At 37.5% G+C, this 15,020-nt stretch overlaps 1 protein-coding gene across 1 annotated transcript in view; it reads right to left on the bottom strand.

Moving 5' to 3' along the window:
- EEA1 (early endosome antigen 1) overlaps window positions 1-15,020 on the bottom strand; it is a 68,922-nt gene that overhangs the window by 11,792 nt on the left and 42,110 nt on the right. Inside the window, exons 18-25 of the mRNA XM_066549603.1 lie at window positions 13,615-13,754; window positions 12,740-13,070; window positions 11,185-11,286; window positions 9,906-10,100; window positions 8,496-8,678; window positions 2,607-2,792; window positions 2,058-2,189; window positions 76-261 (exon numbers count right to left, since the gene is read on the bottom strand). Coding sequence (XP_066405700.1) covers window positions 76-261; window positions 2,058-2,189; window positions 2,607-2,792; window positions 8,496-8,678; window positions 9,906-10,100; window positions 11,185-11,286; window positions 12,740-13,070; window positions 13,615-13,754 — 1,455 coding nt within the window. The remainder of the gene's footprint in view (window positions 1-75; window positions 262-2,057; window positions 2,190-2,606; window positions 2,793-8,495; window positions 8,679-9,905; window positions 10,101-11,184; window positions 11,287-12,739; window positions 13,071-13,614; window positions 13,755-15,020) is intronic.

Raw genomic sequence — 15,020 nt, 5'->3', positions numbered from 1 at the left:
GCATCCTTTCTGTCTCTGGAAAAATCCAAAGGCATGTTCATAAAACAGCAGTCTTATTCTCTCTAACATACTAACCAGTTTAGCTTCAATTTCAGCACATTCTTTCTTCAGCTCCTCTTCTCTCTTTTTCAGCTGATCTTTGACAGCTTGATGTTTTTGTTTCTCCTGTTCCAGAGTTGAATTTACATTATCTATTTTGCCCTGCAGTTCTAATTTCTGTTGAATCAATAGCTGGTTCCCATCCTTGAGATTTGTCACCTCCTGTTAGGATACAGAATTCAAAGTTAAAGTAGCAACTCTGAAAGTGTAAATTGATTTAAATTAAAAAATACTGTAATTCTTTCCTAGGAGAGGACAGTGATAATTTTTAGTTTTATCACTAGAAGAAAGGATGATTTTATACAGTAAAGTATCAGTGATTTTCATAATCAAAGATTTTTAACTTATATTATGATCAACATTCAATTTTAAAAATAATTTTAATATATGTTTCTACTAAAGTAGAGAGGAAGATCTGTCGAATTGTTTTCTACCACTCCTTGAAAAGATGCATCCATTGTCATTTTTTAGGTACAGCTCTAAAATTTACCTCACATTGCTTTCTGTTTGCAATAATGAGGTTAAAAACTTTGTAATGACAATGTGAAACTGAATGCTGATGGAAGAAAGTTAGTTTCTATTAGTTCTCAGTGTATAAAAAAATTACTCCGTTTTAAGCAAATGGGATGATGTAAATAATGGCTTTACTTGTTCTTCTGTAATTGAACTCAAGTAGAACAGTTCATTTAATTTATAGAAATAATTTTCCTTAAATTTACACAGCCAAGGATACAGGTATAACAGACTAATAGGGGTGGACCATTTTCCATAAATCAAATTCACAATATGAGTTAAAACCAAACCAAGGACAGTGAAAAGAACATATCCTCAGAACAAGAGGATGCCCTACAGATACATATACATCTATTCCTTGCTAGGAGATGGGAAACAGAATTTAAGTCTTTAGGAAACTTTCAGTCTGATTGCTTGTAGGGAAATGAAGACATTACTATTAAGCTGATACTGGTGTGCACACCTTTTACATCTTCATAAATTTTATTCTTTAGAATAGAGATTTTAGGAACAAGAAGAATTGGAATACCTTTCCCCAAGCACAGAGTGCTCAAGAGAAACAAAGTACAGACTTATACCTAAAAATTACAGACCATTTTCTAAACAATGGCAAATAAAAGAACATCTGAAGGCTGTAAGTAATCATGTTATTTTCTTCTCTTTTCTTTTTATTAGTGTATGGAGAATTGTACCTGTATTTATACTTGTGCAACAATTTAAACTAAGTGTGCTTAACAGATGCAAATATAACTGCTTATGGAAAACACAAACTGCAGCCTTTTAGGAATGTTAGTTTTTATAGGGACTAAAAAACCAGAATATGTAGAGTGTGACAAGAAACAGTTCATTTCACTGAAGACAAAAAATTATTTCATTAAATCCTCTCAACCTTTAGACTTTAGAGAGCTCAACTGATTGTTATGATTTTGGAAGAGAGTTTGTCTTTTATGAGGCTCCTGACATTTGCCTTTTTTGAGGCTTCCCCAACTGTAACTTTTTAAGACATTTTAAGAAATAACAGTAAGGGAGTTTCATCTCTACCATGCATCCTTGAGAAGTCCCAGATGTGCCTAGAATATGTGGAAAACTTCACCATTGTGATTCTTTTGGACCGCTTTTCATTACAGAATAGTCAAGCAGGGGTATGCAGAGTGAATTTACAGTGGAACTGAAGAAAAGCCAGGACATACAACCCATCCTGAAGCTAAGACAAGTTATGCAGCCCACCTGGCTCACTAGGCCCTGGGGCTCAAGAATCATCCCCAACCAAGACATCATTGCTGAGGGAGCTCAATAAAATCTGGGCTTTGGTTCCCTTACCTGTACTACCAATATTTACAGTAACCATCTTGGCAAAGCCATTCCAGAAAACATCTACTGAGTAGACACATATTTCTCATCACATAACCAAACATATGAAGAAGACTTAGTTTGTCTCAATGTACCTTCTCAAATTCTTGCTTGCAGGCTTTAAGCTCTTCACCCAGCTTGGCACTTTCTTTTTCAAGTCTGTTCCTTATTTCCTGGAGCTCTGCTGTTTTACATTTTTCATTAGCCAAATCTTTTTCTTTCAAAATCTTGAAGAGAAATAGAAGTGCTAGAAAAGTTACCTCTTCCAAATTCACAAAATAAAAAACCCAACCAAGCAAAAAACATCCAGGGCCCAAAAACTATTTGGTGACTTTGTAACCATGGAGAAACAGCTGCCATATATCTATCCATAGTTTGTAATGCAATTAGCAGCATGATTCCAGTTTTAGATTTATAACTAATAATGTTTTCCCACCTGTCTAGACACAAACCTGTCTAGAAAAACGAAAGCATATTCTGAACCAAATTCAGTACAACTGTCTCTTTTCACCAGAGGTTCAGTAAAACTGTTATTGTTATGCACTACAACGTTATGCTCTCAAATTAGAAAATAATAAAGGGTGTCTGCATGGGGTGGATGTGAAATCTCCTGTGTGGAGATTTCAAAAGGCAGAGGCATTTACCCTGTCATTCTGAAGATCTTGTAGCATTTTGGTCTTCTCACCCAGCTGCTGTTCTTTCTTTGATGCATCCTGCTCCAGAGTAGACTTAGCTTTCTTCAGCTCCTGAATCTGTTGATTACTGCTAGCAATTCGATTCCTGCTGGAAACTAATTCTTCTTGAGCTAGAGCAAGTTTTTCTTCTGTGGACTAATTACAAAGAGAGTTCTGCAAGTTATCCATTAGTATAAAAGTTACAGATACTAAACAGCCACTTAAACATTTTCCAAGTAGAAAAACTGCTACCTGCTGTGCAACATTTAGCTTCAAATGTCGACAGAGCATAATTACAGAAACTTCCAGTTTACAAGGTTACCCAAAGTAAAAAGAAACTATGCCAGCTTAATTTCCAGGAACAAAAACTTACTGCACGTATTCCAGCCTGCATCCTTGCACAGACAAAAGGTGATAACATGCAGAAGGGCAAAGAACAAAAGGTGACTGCCAAAAAGAGAATACACTTGAATTTGCTCACATAAATTAATTTTACTATCTAGGCAAATCAACTGTTCTATAACTCTAGACAGCTGTTACTTAAGAAGCAGTGAAGCTATACTTTGAAGATTTCAAAAATTATTCAATGCTATTTTCCACCAATGACTCAATAAAGTTAGTACTAGGTCAACTGTAAAATTTTTTAAAATTCTGAAGTAAAATGTATAAGATAAAAATGCTAATATCAGGATAAAATGTTTCACAGTTTCTGCTGCATAAGCATTGTAAACAATAAGTTTAAACTTTCATTCAAAATCCAGAGATTATACCTTATTTGCTTCTAATTCTCACCATTAACTAGAAAAAGAACTTTGATCTCTCTGAAACAGGTCACAAAATACCAAGAAACTTGCACCCAAAGCCAAGCTCATTCTGTTTGCCCACAACAAAGTCTAACTTTGGGAGGTCTTTTTCAGTTATTATTCTAAAGGTTTTTTAAACTTTCTAGCTTAGCTTGTTCCACTTGAAACCAACAAGCAAAAAAACAACTAAACAAACTCATCCTCCACTTCTCCAAAATATTGGTATTTTATGTAAACTTTTGATGCTATGATACAGAAAATGAGCCGAGATTTATTATTACTAATAACTTTATTGCCTTCAGTGCAACAGTAAGGATTTAAATTCTTTCAAGACAAACTCAATTCTTTTTGAAGTTCTTGCTTAAATATTAATCAAACCTCTTGTTGAACGTTAGTGGTTTTAAGAGGAACTATAAGCAGAATTTTCACTTAATTCAATTATGCATATGCTTTAGTCAGTCCCATATTGATTTAAAAGCTAATTCATTTCTGATGCCTCATGACCCTCCTTTGTAATATCTTAAGTATTTTGCTTGTAGAGTCAGATTTAATTTGAAACAGCAGTGATGGAACACTGCTGATTCAACAGCATTTTCAAGAATCCCCATGACTCTTAAAAAGCTCACACCAGCTTTAAAATCAATTTTCAGGCAAATTACTTCACTTGCTTTCTGAGATATTAGAGTTTACTACTTAATACTTTGAAAGGTGTTGACTCAGAATTTTTTGTAAAAAAAGTACGAGATGCTTCTGCAGTTTCAAGGTTTCAGGGTTGGTATTTCAGAAAGCAAAATTATCTCACTCTGTGTGCAGTGGAATACCATTATTTTCCTAACACTGAGGGAGGATAGGACTTCTAGCATCACCATATAACATCTTCAACAGTCTCTGAAATTTTAGAAAGAAACATAGTAAGGCCACAACTTTCATTCAATTCTGTTTCTAGTAGAAAAAATGTGGCTACATCAAATTTGCTAACACCAGATGATTAAATTTGATGAAGTGTACAGTGACTTCTCTCTCAACCCACGCCTCAAAGTGTCTGCACTGCACAGATCATCTCATGTCTACACTGAGGCTGAGACAAGGAACAGGTACTGAACAAAAGGGGTCAATCAGTACTTATTTGTGTAAATAAAGAGAAGTGCTAGACTGACTGCTACACACTTTAAATAAATACAAATATTTTAAAATTACAGTTTGATTTACTACAGCTTGGGCTGTGCCAGTGCAAATCATAGTGCCAGCCCCACAAATGGTCCTAGCAGAGTGGTAGATTCGATTCATTCTATCTACATGAAGTGCACAAACAAGCATTTGAGTCTGTGTGCTCCCTGATCCCAGTCCACAAGGATCAACATTAAATTATTCATTAAATTAGATGCTAACCTGATCTCTCTCCATTCCTTAAGAAAAAGAGTTAGACTGACTGTATGCAACTTAGGCTCCTGACTTACACAACCAAGGTCTGGCAAGTATGAATTTTGTTCCAGAACATTCACTGAATATATGCTGACAGCAATGCCAACATTGGAGACAAAGAAACATTCTGTTGAAAACACAGAAGAAACCAGGACTGACTACAAAAAGCACAAATGCCAAAACTCAAGAATATTTGGCAGAGCTCAGGAGATCAGATTCACAGAAAATATTCTCGCACTAAGTCAAAATCAAGGCAAAAATAACAGTTTGTACATTTTTATTAACTCTTCTATATAAAAAATGCCTTTTTCACACACACACAAAAAAAAGTGTGAATACACACACCCTGATACTTATATAAATATGGGGGTGTGTGTGTGTACAAAAATTATTTAGTGGCATTCTTTTTCAATTATATATATCCTTTTTTATCAAAAACTATGGCTTTAACAAACACTCAAATCTTATTTATTTTTCCAGTCCCAAAGACGAAAGCATGTGTCAAAGTTACTGTTAGAGACATTTTTAATCCAAAGCAAATTTGCAGCAAATAGTATCATAAAATTATAACTATATTCCCACTCCTGTTTTTTTTTTTTTGTCTTTGTTTTTGTTGGGGTGTTTGGTGGTTTTGTTTTGTTTTTTGTTGATTTTTTTTTTTTTTATGCTAACACTTGTCCCTGTCCTCTGCAGGACTCGGAGCTGCACCTGGCCACAGCTCCATGGCTCGGTGCTGTGCTGCGGACCCGGTGTGCAGCTGCGAACCTGCCCGGAGCGCTCATCCCTTTGCCGGGCTCACTCCGCCCCGCAGCCGGAGCCGAGCCGTCGGTGCCAGCAGCGCCTTTCCCGACAGATGCCGGCAGATGGTGCTCCGTGCCCAGCCCAGCACCCAGAGCCTCTCACCACCCATGGCCACGCCGGGAAGCTCGGCCCCGCCACCAGCATGGTGCCACACCACGTGAGCGTGGCTCGGCTTTCCATTTAAATCCAGCATCGCTAGGAGGTCACGACACGGTCTGGCCATGCCTCTTCTGGACAATGCTGGGCTCCTGACAGTGCTGACTCAACACAGCTCTGCGGAGAGGTCATAACTCTGCTAAAAATCCTGCACTGAAAGACATCCAAGTTTTAGAAACTTCTACCACTGCCGACTAAAAAGATTAAGGGCAATCTAAAGCTCAGTCTGCCCATCAGCTTTGCTTCCAACCTTCACACAAAACACACAGCTCTGGGTCAAATGAGCTACTTTTAATAAGTAACTTGCCCAAGGTAAAACATCATGCAGACAACTGATTTTGAATAGGCTGTGAAATTCTACTATAAAGTTCTTCAGTGGCATTTTGATATTCATCTCTCAGGATTAACATTTTCACTCTGAGGCTGTCTGAAGGTGCTTTTTTCTTTTGTGGTCTTCTAAGACAAGTTATTGTCGGGATCTCTAGCTTGTCAGAGTGACCCCGAGAAGAGTTCAAAAGTCTCTTTTCCCAGCCCGGCACTTGAAGAAGGAGTCAGAGCTCTTCATTTCTCGGTCTCAACATTGTTTATTGTATCTTATCTATAAAATTCTTTCTCCTGTCCTGCCGAGGTCCACTCATCAAGACAGTCAGAGGCACTCTGCCTGCCCCCAGGGCAGTGTTATGTCTTTATACTAAAAACTACATATGCAATGTCTACAATTACTTTCCAATACCTATCACCTATGTTAGACAGCGAGCTTCTACTCTAAACCAATCTAAAAGTGCCACCATCACAGCAGAAGATGGAGGCCAAGAAGAAGAAGAAGGAGAAAGGCTGGACAAGCCCAGATTCCTCCATCTTGCCCCCCTGAATCCCCATTCTAAAAACCCCAAAATCTACTTTTTCACCTTGTGATAAATTCACTATCATTCTACTTAATTTGTCATGGCTTGCAGATCTTCATCTACGGTTGGTAATTTGCTCCATGGGTCATAATCAAAACCACAGGCATTTTGGGCTCTGTGCCAGGGTCTCTGAGATCCCTGGCAGGGGTCTTGGCTGCTCAGGACAGCCAGAGGGATGTCCTGGGTCCTGACAAGTTATCACTGCTTCTTTAGTTTAATGTTGTACTGAGGTAGCACAGCCATGATTAAAGTTCAGTTCCCCACCTCTTCCCCCTTCTAGGAAAAAAAAAAAAAAAAGAAAAAAAGAAAAAGAAAAAAGAAAAGGTGGCATAATCACTAATCCTAAATAATATGTTTTTTTACAAAATTTTAAAATCAAGCAAATAGCCTCCAAATTGGTACACCACTTCAGTACTTCAGAACCCAAATCTTCTTCAGGCTCTCTAGGCTCCATAGAAACTTACATTATAAATCAAGTTACCTGATTGCTCACCTTAAAAATCTTCTTTCCCCATTGCCATCACCTTATTTTACCTTTTAGCATAGAGCTCTCCCTCTCTTTGCTACCATCCCCATTGGGCCTAAATACATGTGAGACACTAACTGTCTTATTTTATACTTGCCAGAACTAGAGGTCATCAAACTGCTTTAATAACAATACTTCTTCACAGCTATTTTGCAACAAGTGATACTTCAATGAAAACTACACCAAACCCCCCACTGTGTTACTGAACACATCCAATGCTTCTACAGGTCATTCCATTACCAAAAGGTGATTTAAATGCATTGCAGGAAATAAACTCACAGATGTATATGTGCAATAGTAACAAACTGAAAGAAAGAATATGCTTAAACCACCACTGCTTGTTAATCATGCAGAAGTGCTCCACAATTTAACGTAGCAATTCAACCATGGTGCACTGAATGTGAAGCTTCAATAAGCTGCAGGGAAATATGGCAGGTAATTTATCACTACAGAGGAGTAAGTCTAATAAAACTGCAGTGGCCTATATGTAAAGGAGGTATTTCTCTGTTTCTTAAAATAACCTGAACCTGGCATTCAGCCTCTGGGGCACAGGATGTCCTTGTGACTAACTGAAGCATTGGTGTAGTACTGACATAAAGCAAGAGACCAGAAAAAAGGGCGAAAAAACACCTTTGCTGACTGGCTCAACTCTCAGCAATACCTCTTTCAAGGCACTGCACACTAATACAAAACCAGGTAACTTCAGTTTAGGAATAGCAAAAACTTCAAGGACTAAATTCTGGCACTTGTATTCCAGGTAGGTCCATAAGCCTACTGTTTCTATAAGTTTGACATCTCCTAACATCTACCATCAGCCAGGAATATTCTAGTTAAATCATCTGGAAGACAGCAGTTACTCACATGCTGGCAGACCTTGCCCTAATTAGCTATGCCATTTAAATTAGTTGAAAGCTACATAACAAGTAGTTATATACTTTCAATTAGATGAAAGTATATAACAAGAAAATGCAACATTAAAAAACTCTAATGAATATGAAACCAAATCACCTTTCACTTTGCTGCTGCAGAAATGCAAGGGTATTTCAGGTAAACTGGCAAATCTGTTTGCCTTAAAATTAGTTTCAGAATTTCTTTTGTCTCAGGGGGAGGGATTAAACAGCACTAAATTCTATATAGAGCAGAAGATTTTTTTTTCACTTACACAGTTCTTGCACTGTTTCTTGGTCTTCAAAATGGATATTAACACCTGCTAAGTCACATATGACATTAAAATGACTGCAAGTACCTTAAGGTCTTGCCTGGTTGCCAGCAACTCAGACTCTTTGCCATAAAGATCCAGCTGCAGCTTCTCCATGGTTTCTTTATGTTTATCATGGGCCTTCTGTAAATCTGCTAGCTTGCCTTTCTCTGCTTTAAGCTCCTGTGCTGACAAAATGGACTGCTGTTGTAGTTTATTCTCCAGTTCTGCCTGAAACATAAGCATAGAAAGTTTTAGGTAAAGTTACAGACAGTAACCTTAGCTTAAGCATTTCAATAAAATGTATTTCTACTGCAAGAAGAAAATTTTGTTCTTCTTATGGAATAACAGTTCAGTAACTTGATATTTGTGATTTTACAATAACATTTTATACCTAATTTAACAACAAAGTTTAATTCACCATAAAAGACATAGTGAAACACAGTAAGGCTAAACAATAAAAATTGGAATAGTGTTTCCAAGTGTGCTGGTTTTGGCTGAGGTAGAATTTTCTTCATAGTAGTTAGTATGGAGGCTATGTTTTGGATTTGTGGTGGGAACAGTGTTGTTGTCACAGGGATGTTTCAGCTACTGCTTAGCAGCACCCACACAGAGCCAAGGCCTTTGCTGCTTCTCACACCACCCTATGAGCAAGAAATCTGGAGGTGCACAAGAGTTTGCAGAGGGCACAGCCAGGACAGCTAATCCCGCTGACCAAAGGGAAATTCCATACCATAGGACATCATGCCCAGCTTATGAAGCTGGTAGAAGAAGGGAGGAGGGAGTTTGGAGTGATGGTGTTTGTCTTCCCAAGCACCAGCAGCTCTGTGGTGCTGAGTTGATGGCTGGGTTAAACCACAACACCAAGACAGCATTTCCACAGGCTGTCTAAAGCACAAATATGAACATGGAGCATTGGGCAGCCAAAGCTGGAGCCACATTTAACAGTGCATGGCACACAGCACAACATTCTCTAATGTTGTAAGACATTTGAACTCTTCCCATTATGGTTTATGAGTTTTATACTGTCACTCAGATAATTTTGGTATAATATGAGAAGACTCGGTTTAAAACTGCCATGGACATTTTAAAACACTGCAGAGTTTGTCTAAAAATACTCTTCATGAAATTCTACTGCTTTATAAGAAAATGGCAGCTCTTGCTTTGCTCCTGATGCAAAAACCCACATTCAATCTAGGTTATTTTATCCCTTGACTAAAATTCAATTCCTATGGAATTGATATTTCAGCACTGGTTCTTTTCATTATTGCTGTGGATGCTGTTGTTTTTATCTCCAACAGCATCTGAAGACCTCACTTCCACATCCTGACCTTACCATTTCCAACAAGACTACGGCAAACAGAGTTTGTATCACTAACTTATTGACATAAAAGCTTCAATATTTATCAGAGGAATTTACATTCATTTTCTTGTAAGAGTAATAAAGGACAGTCTTACCTTTTCTAAAAGGGCAGTTTTTAATTCAGCTTGCAGTGTTTCACTATGTTTTTTCTTCTGCTCAAAAGATTCCTTTAACTCTCTCAGCTTTCCCTGGAGATGTTGCTCACTTTTTTCTTTTTCCTTCAGAAGACCCTGGATTTCTAGTACTTGTGCTCTTGCTGAATCAAGGTCTATTGACAACTGCTTAGAAATCTATAGTCAAAAATATTAAGTAACTGTATATAATTTAAATTTAAATCACTTTTTGTACATGCTGTTCACAGAACCAGACCATCCCACAGTGCCACTGCTGTTTCATAGCTATGTGGTTGAACACTGGCAAGCAGATTTTAAGAACTGCCATAACACATTAAAATAATCTGTTATTCCAAATTTACAACCCAGAGATCAACAGCAGTCTTTTTTATCCATTCTAAATTAAGATCAGGCAAGTCTTCTCACACCAGCAGTGGTTTGGGCTCTCCTGCTGCCAACTGCAGCATACACCAAGCTCATCCTTCTGCACTTTTCACTGAGCACCACAGCACTTCAGCTGAACGAGTGGGGAGCCAGGGAAGTAGCAGCTATAGTCACAGAGCAATTACCATCACACCTGCACACCCCCAAACCTCTTTCAGACAGTAAGTGTCCATCACAGTCTATCAAACTATGTCCACTGATCCAATCTTTTCTGATTCCTTTAGGGAACAGAAGATGCCTTAGGTAAAGACATCCATGAAAGCAGATGTGTCCTTCAGGCTGCCAGCTGCACTGCATGGTCTGGATGCTCATCTTTGAAAAAGAAGTACATTTGGTCCTTATGTAGTCACAAGCGACTTACACAAGTTTGAAAAAGCAATTCAGTCCTTGAAGGATATCTGAAAATGTCCTGCCAACTACACTGAGAACATACTGAATAACTCTGAGAATAAAATAGATCTAAGGACATAAAATAACAATTTTTATTGTAAGGAAATACAAAAAAAAAAAATGAGGACGCAGTAACACAGTAATACCACATAACCATTTCACTAATGAAAAAACCTGAAGGGCTAAAATCTCCTGCTACAGAATGTGGAGCACTGAAAACTACAACTAAAACCTATATTTTAAAGCTTCACATTACCCTCTAGGAAAGTTTTAGTATCACCTTATTTCAGTGCCAAAGATAGTTTACAATTTGAGAATTGAAACATCTTTATCTCTTATCAGTCCCAGCAGGTGAGACTGAAAATCAATCTTTTAAACATTTATTATTACTGGTTTTTAGATTTTTGAAACTAAGTGGACAACTTACCCCCTCTTTTTTCTCCAGTGAGTTTTTCAATTCATTCCTCTCTTTAGCTACAGACTCTGTTTGTATCTGAAGTTGGTGTTTTAATTCTTGGCAGGTTTTTTCCTAAAAAACATAAGACAAGGAAATATTCCTGTTAGCTTCTACAACTGTGTATGGAGCATTTTTGCAGGAGTTCCACATCCTGAAAAATACCGCTTTCATTTTCAATGAAATATCTTACCTTCTCAACTGCAGGCACTTTCAGCTCAAAACCTCTCAAAACTTTAAGTGGCAAATCTAAGCCAATCATTAGACCCCCTGTACTAATAAACGCAGCCAGGTGCCAGAGTTTCTCTGATTAGGGGTAGCCTCCCTGTTTGAAGCTGTGGTTGGCACCCCTTCTCTTTCTTGATGAAATAGTGGGCTCATTGGTCTCACTCAGGATCTAAAATTCCCTCATGTTCTAAAACTCACAAGCAAGTAAATTTGCAGACCTCCATGCATATGCAACCATATATTAAGTCCAAATACTACATATTTAAGTCAGTGGAGAGCCTCCAAAAGACTCCAGAACTAGAAGCAGAATCTGGACTACTGCCTTGAAGTCTAAACTGGGGAGAAAATCCTTCAAGTTTTTAGAAGAAACAAATCTTTAAACAGCAATAACTAAGAAAAGAAAACAGAAGAGCTTTCCTTCAAAAGGTGAATGAATAAGAGAAAAATGTTCTTTTTAACTAGGAGCAGAATTTTTTTTTGATCAGAATAAAAGCAGCTCTGAATGGGTTCTGGAAAATGATGACATGTAAGATGAGAAGAATATCAGAAAGAGATTCCTTGCCATGTCTGAGACAAGGCTGTCAGAACAACTGTATTCATATAGTGGCCATTCATACCACCAAGGCAGAAGAGGTAAGAAAAAGGTGTATCTTAACCCTAGTAACAGTTTACTTTCTTTATCATAATAGGTTGCTCTGGTGGTCAGGTACTTGTTACACTGTCACTTTGAAAACCTTTCTGAAATTCAAATAGTCCTAGTACTGCAATAATACCTTAAGCTAGGCATTCGCCAAATGACAGATGATGTTACTCTCTCTGCCTGCAGTATGCAGCTTTCCAGCATGTCCAGACAAACACACAGGAAGTTCTATATACAAAGACTTCAGAAAGGGAATTAAAATGGCCTCAGAAAAATAACTTCTTCAATACAACAGGATTTTAGCAAAGGTTCTAAAACTTGGTGCTGCTATAATACAGTTGATGCATTTTTTAAAAGGGGGACATTTGCCATCAAACTGTTTTACCACTTGTCATCTCCATTTAGTTTCTTCATTATGTTAAAGGCGTGCAGCAAGAAGAAAGGATTCTGTTATGTGATATGACTGATGCTTACTACTGTAAATATCTAGGTAAAAATGTAAAATGTATGAACTACTAAAAATCACAATTTGGTTTTCCTTACAGTACTAAGTATTCATGCATTTTCATCATATGTACACTGCTTTCAAACAGAAAGCAAAGTCATTTTATCAGAATGTATATACACCAAACTTAATGCCTAACTAAAGAATCTACTAACCATTTCTGCCATAGCTGCTTTTCCTTTCTTAATTTCTTTTTCTAATTCCTCCTTTCTTTTTTTGAAGGATTCAGAGCTTTTTGAGAGCTTATCTTTGGCATCTGTAAGGTCCTTTAATAGAGTGTCCTTCTCTAACTTCACTTGCTGCAGCTCTGATGTGGCTGCTTGCATTTTACAATCAAGTTCCTGGAGCTGTTTACTTGTATCTTGATTTGATTTCTCAAGGTTTTGTTTGAGACTGGCCTTTTCTGCCTCCTGCTTTTTAATTTCTTGGCTTGCTTGGTCAAGGGCCTCAGATTTCTTCTGCAAATCCAGTTGAGCATTAGACATCCTGCAAATACAAAAGGATAAAACATACTTTTTTAAAGTTCTTTTTCATGGGTTCTTTTGTATCCTTAAATGTCTCTACTTTCATCCATGGCCATTACATCTCTCCAGTTAAGACAAAATAGCAATTTCAGAAACTAGTTTTGAGATGGTTCCTTATTCCTCAACTATAATGAACAGAAACTACCCCTTTGCTGCTTATGCATAAATCACAAATTTGTATTTGAAAAAGGTTACAGAGCTATAGATATTTAAAGATGGACCTCACTACATCAAACTGTTCAGCCATTTAGCTGACAACAAGCACAGTGAATAAAATGATGAAGTGTAGTGAATCACAGCAGTCAGTGACTCCTGTGAGACAACATGGCAGATGGAGTGAAAGACAACAGGTGGGATACAACACAGTTCTTGTAGCAGAGGGGACACAGCACTTATTTATGACTTTATGAAATCACAGGAGAGAAGCAGAAAACTTCAACTCTAGTCCAAACTGCCCCAGTTTTATGTCTGACTTTGAAAAGTACTATAACACAGGAAATGCATACGCTTCTCTTGCTGCTTCGAGTTGTTTACTCAGTTCTGCTGTCCGGAGATCTAATTCTTTGTTCTGATGTTGCTGTTGCTGTAACTCCTGAAGAGCTTGGTCTTTGCTTGCTCTAGCATCAAGAATGTCACCTTCAAGTTTCTGAGAGAGAAAAATAAAAAGATAGAGCCATCAGAACACAACCAACAAAATAAAAATAGCAATAGAAAGCAAAGTCATCTAGTCTGTGAGTGCATTAACTGTAGAAAGCAGTGACAACTCTCACATATCATCTGTTTCATTACTTTGCAATTTATCTTTCATTATTTAGTTCCTGCTAATCACCTGCTCCTCCAGAACTGAACTATTGTGGTAAAACATTCTAAAAGCATCTCTAAATAAAAGGCCAACCAGGCATTTTATTGTAAAGTAATAGACAAAAACCTTTACAGCAGAAGCAAAGACACACACTAAAGTGGTGAAGAAATTCTGTGCTTGCCTGGAAGAGGTTTTTCTTCTGTTTTTTTCCAAAGCTACTTTTTCACTCACATGGAATATAAAGAACACAGGAGCCTTCAGCAAATGGGCACTGTTTAGACTCTCCAACATACTGACTGTTTTACAGGCACTTCTGCTTTCACACAGAGGCCACAAAACAAAGTGGCCAAGTTTCTCCATAAAATTTCCTGAGGGCTTTTTGTTTTCTATTTTTTTTTAATGCCACATATTCAACTGGAATAATCTCTCTCTGGTGATGATGCCAAGATTTTACACAGAATTGCATTCCTGTTGACAGCATCAACAACCCTGCTCAGTTTCACATTTCAGCTACCAGGAACCCAATAAAATCATACACAAGCACGCTCTGTATTTCTCCCAAGCATTTGTGTCCATTGGCTACTTGCGAAACTTCACCAAAAGAATGAAAACTAAAAAGACAAACCAAAGTAGGCAAGAAAAAAAACCCAGTGTCCAAAAGAAGAGTTGCAAGAACAAAATAATTATGCTGACAATTAAATGCATGACAGCTTTAATTTTTAATAGCATTGGATTTTAAATTTCATACAGGGAAAACAATCTTCATTCTCTTCTATAGATCACAAAAGCTAGGAAAAACACCCAACTCAGTCTTGAGCAAAAAGACTACCAACCTCCCTCAGAAGAGACAGACAACACTGCAAAACCAGTTCTGCATGGCTCCCATGATCCCTGAATCGTATGCTTTTGTGTGTTATGAATTTTGACTACCAAGATTTTTTTAAAATAGTGAACAAAGGTCAAAGCTCTGTCCTAAATTTTAAAGCTCTCAAGCATCAGGACTAATCCATATCCTTAACTGAAAATACTAGTGTATCAAAACACCAAGAAGTTCTGCAAACCTTCTGCCAGAATTATGTGGACTTTAAAATAAAAACTGATTTCAGAAGT

Source organism: Molothrus aeneus, chromosome 5 (genome assembly GCF_037042795.1).
Source record: "Molothrus aeneus isolate 106 chromosome 5, BPBGC_Maene_1.0, whole genome shotgun sequence".
Lineage (NCBI taxonomy): Eukaryota > Metazoa > Chordata > Aves > Passeriformes > Icteridae > Molothrus > Molothrus aeneus.
This window is presented reverse-complemented; position numbering and strand designations above follow the sequence as displayed.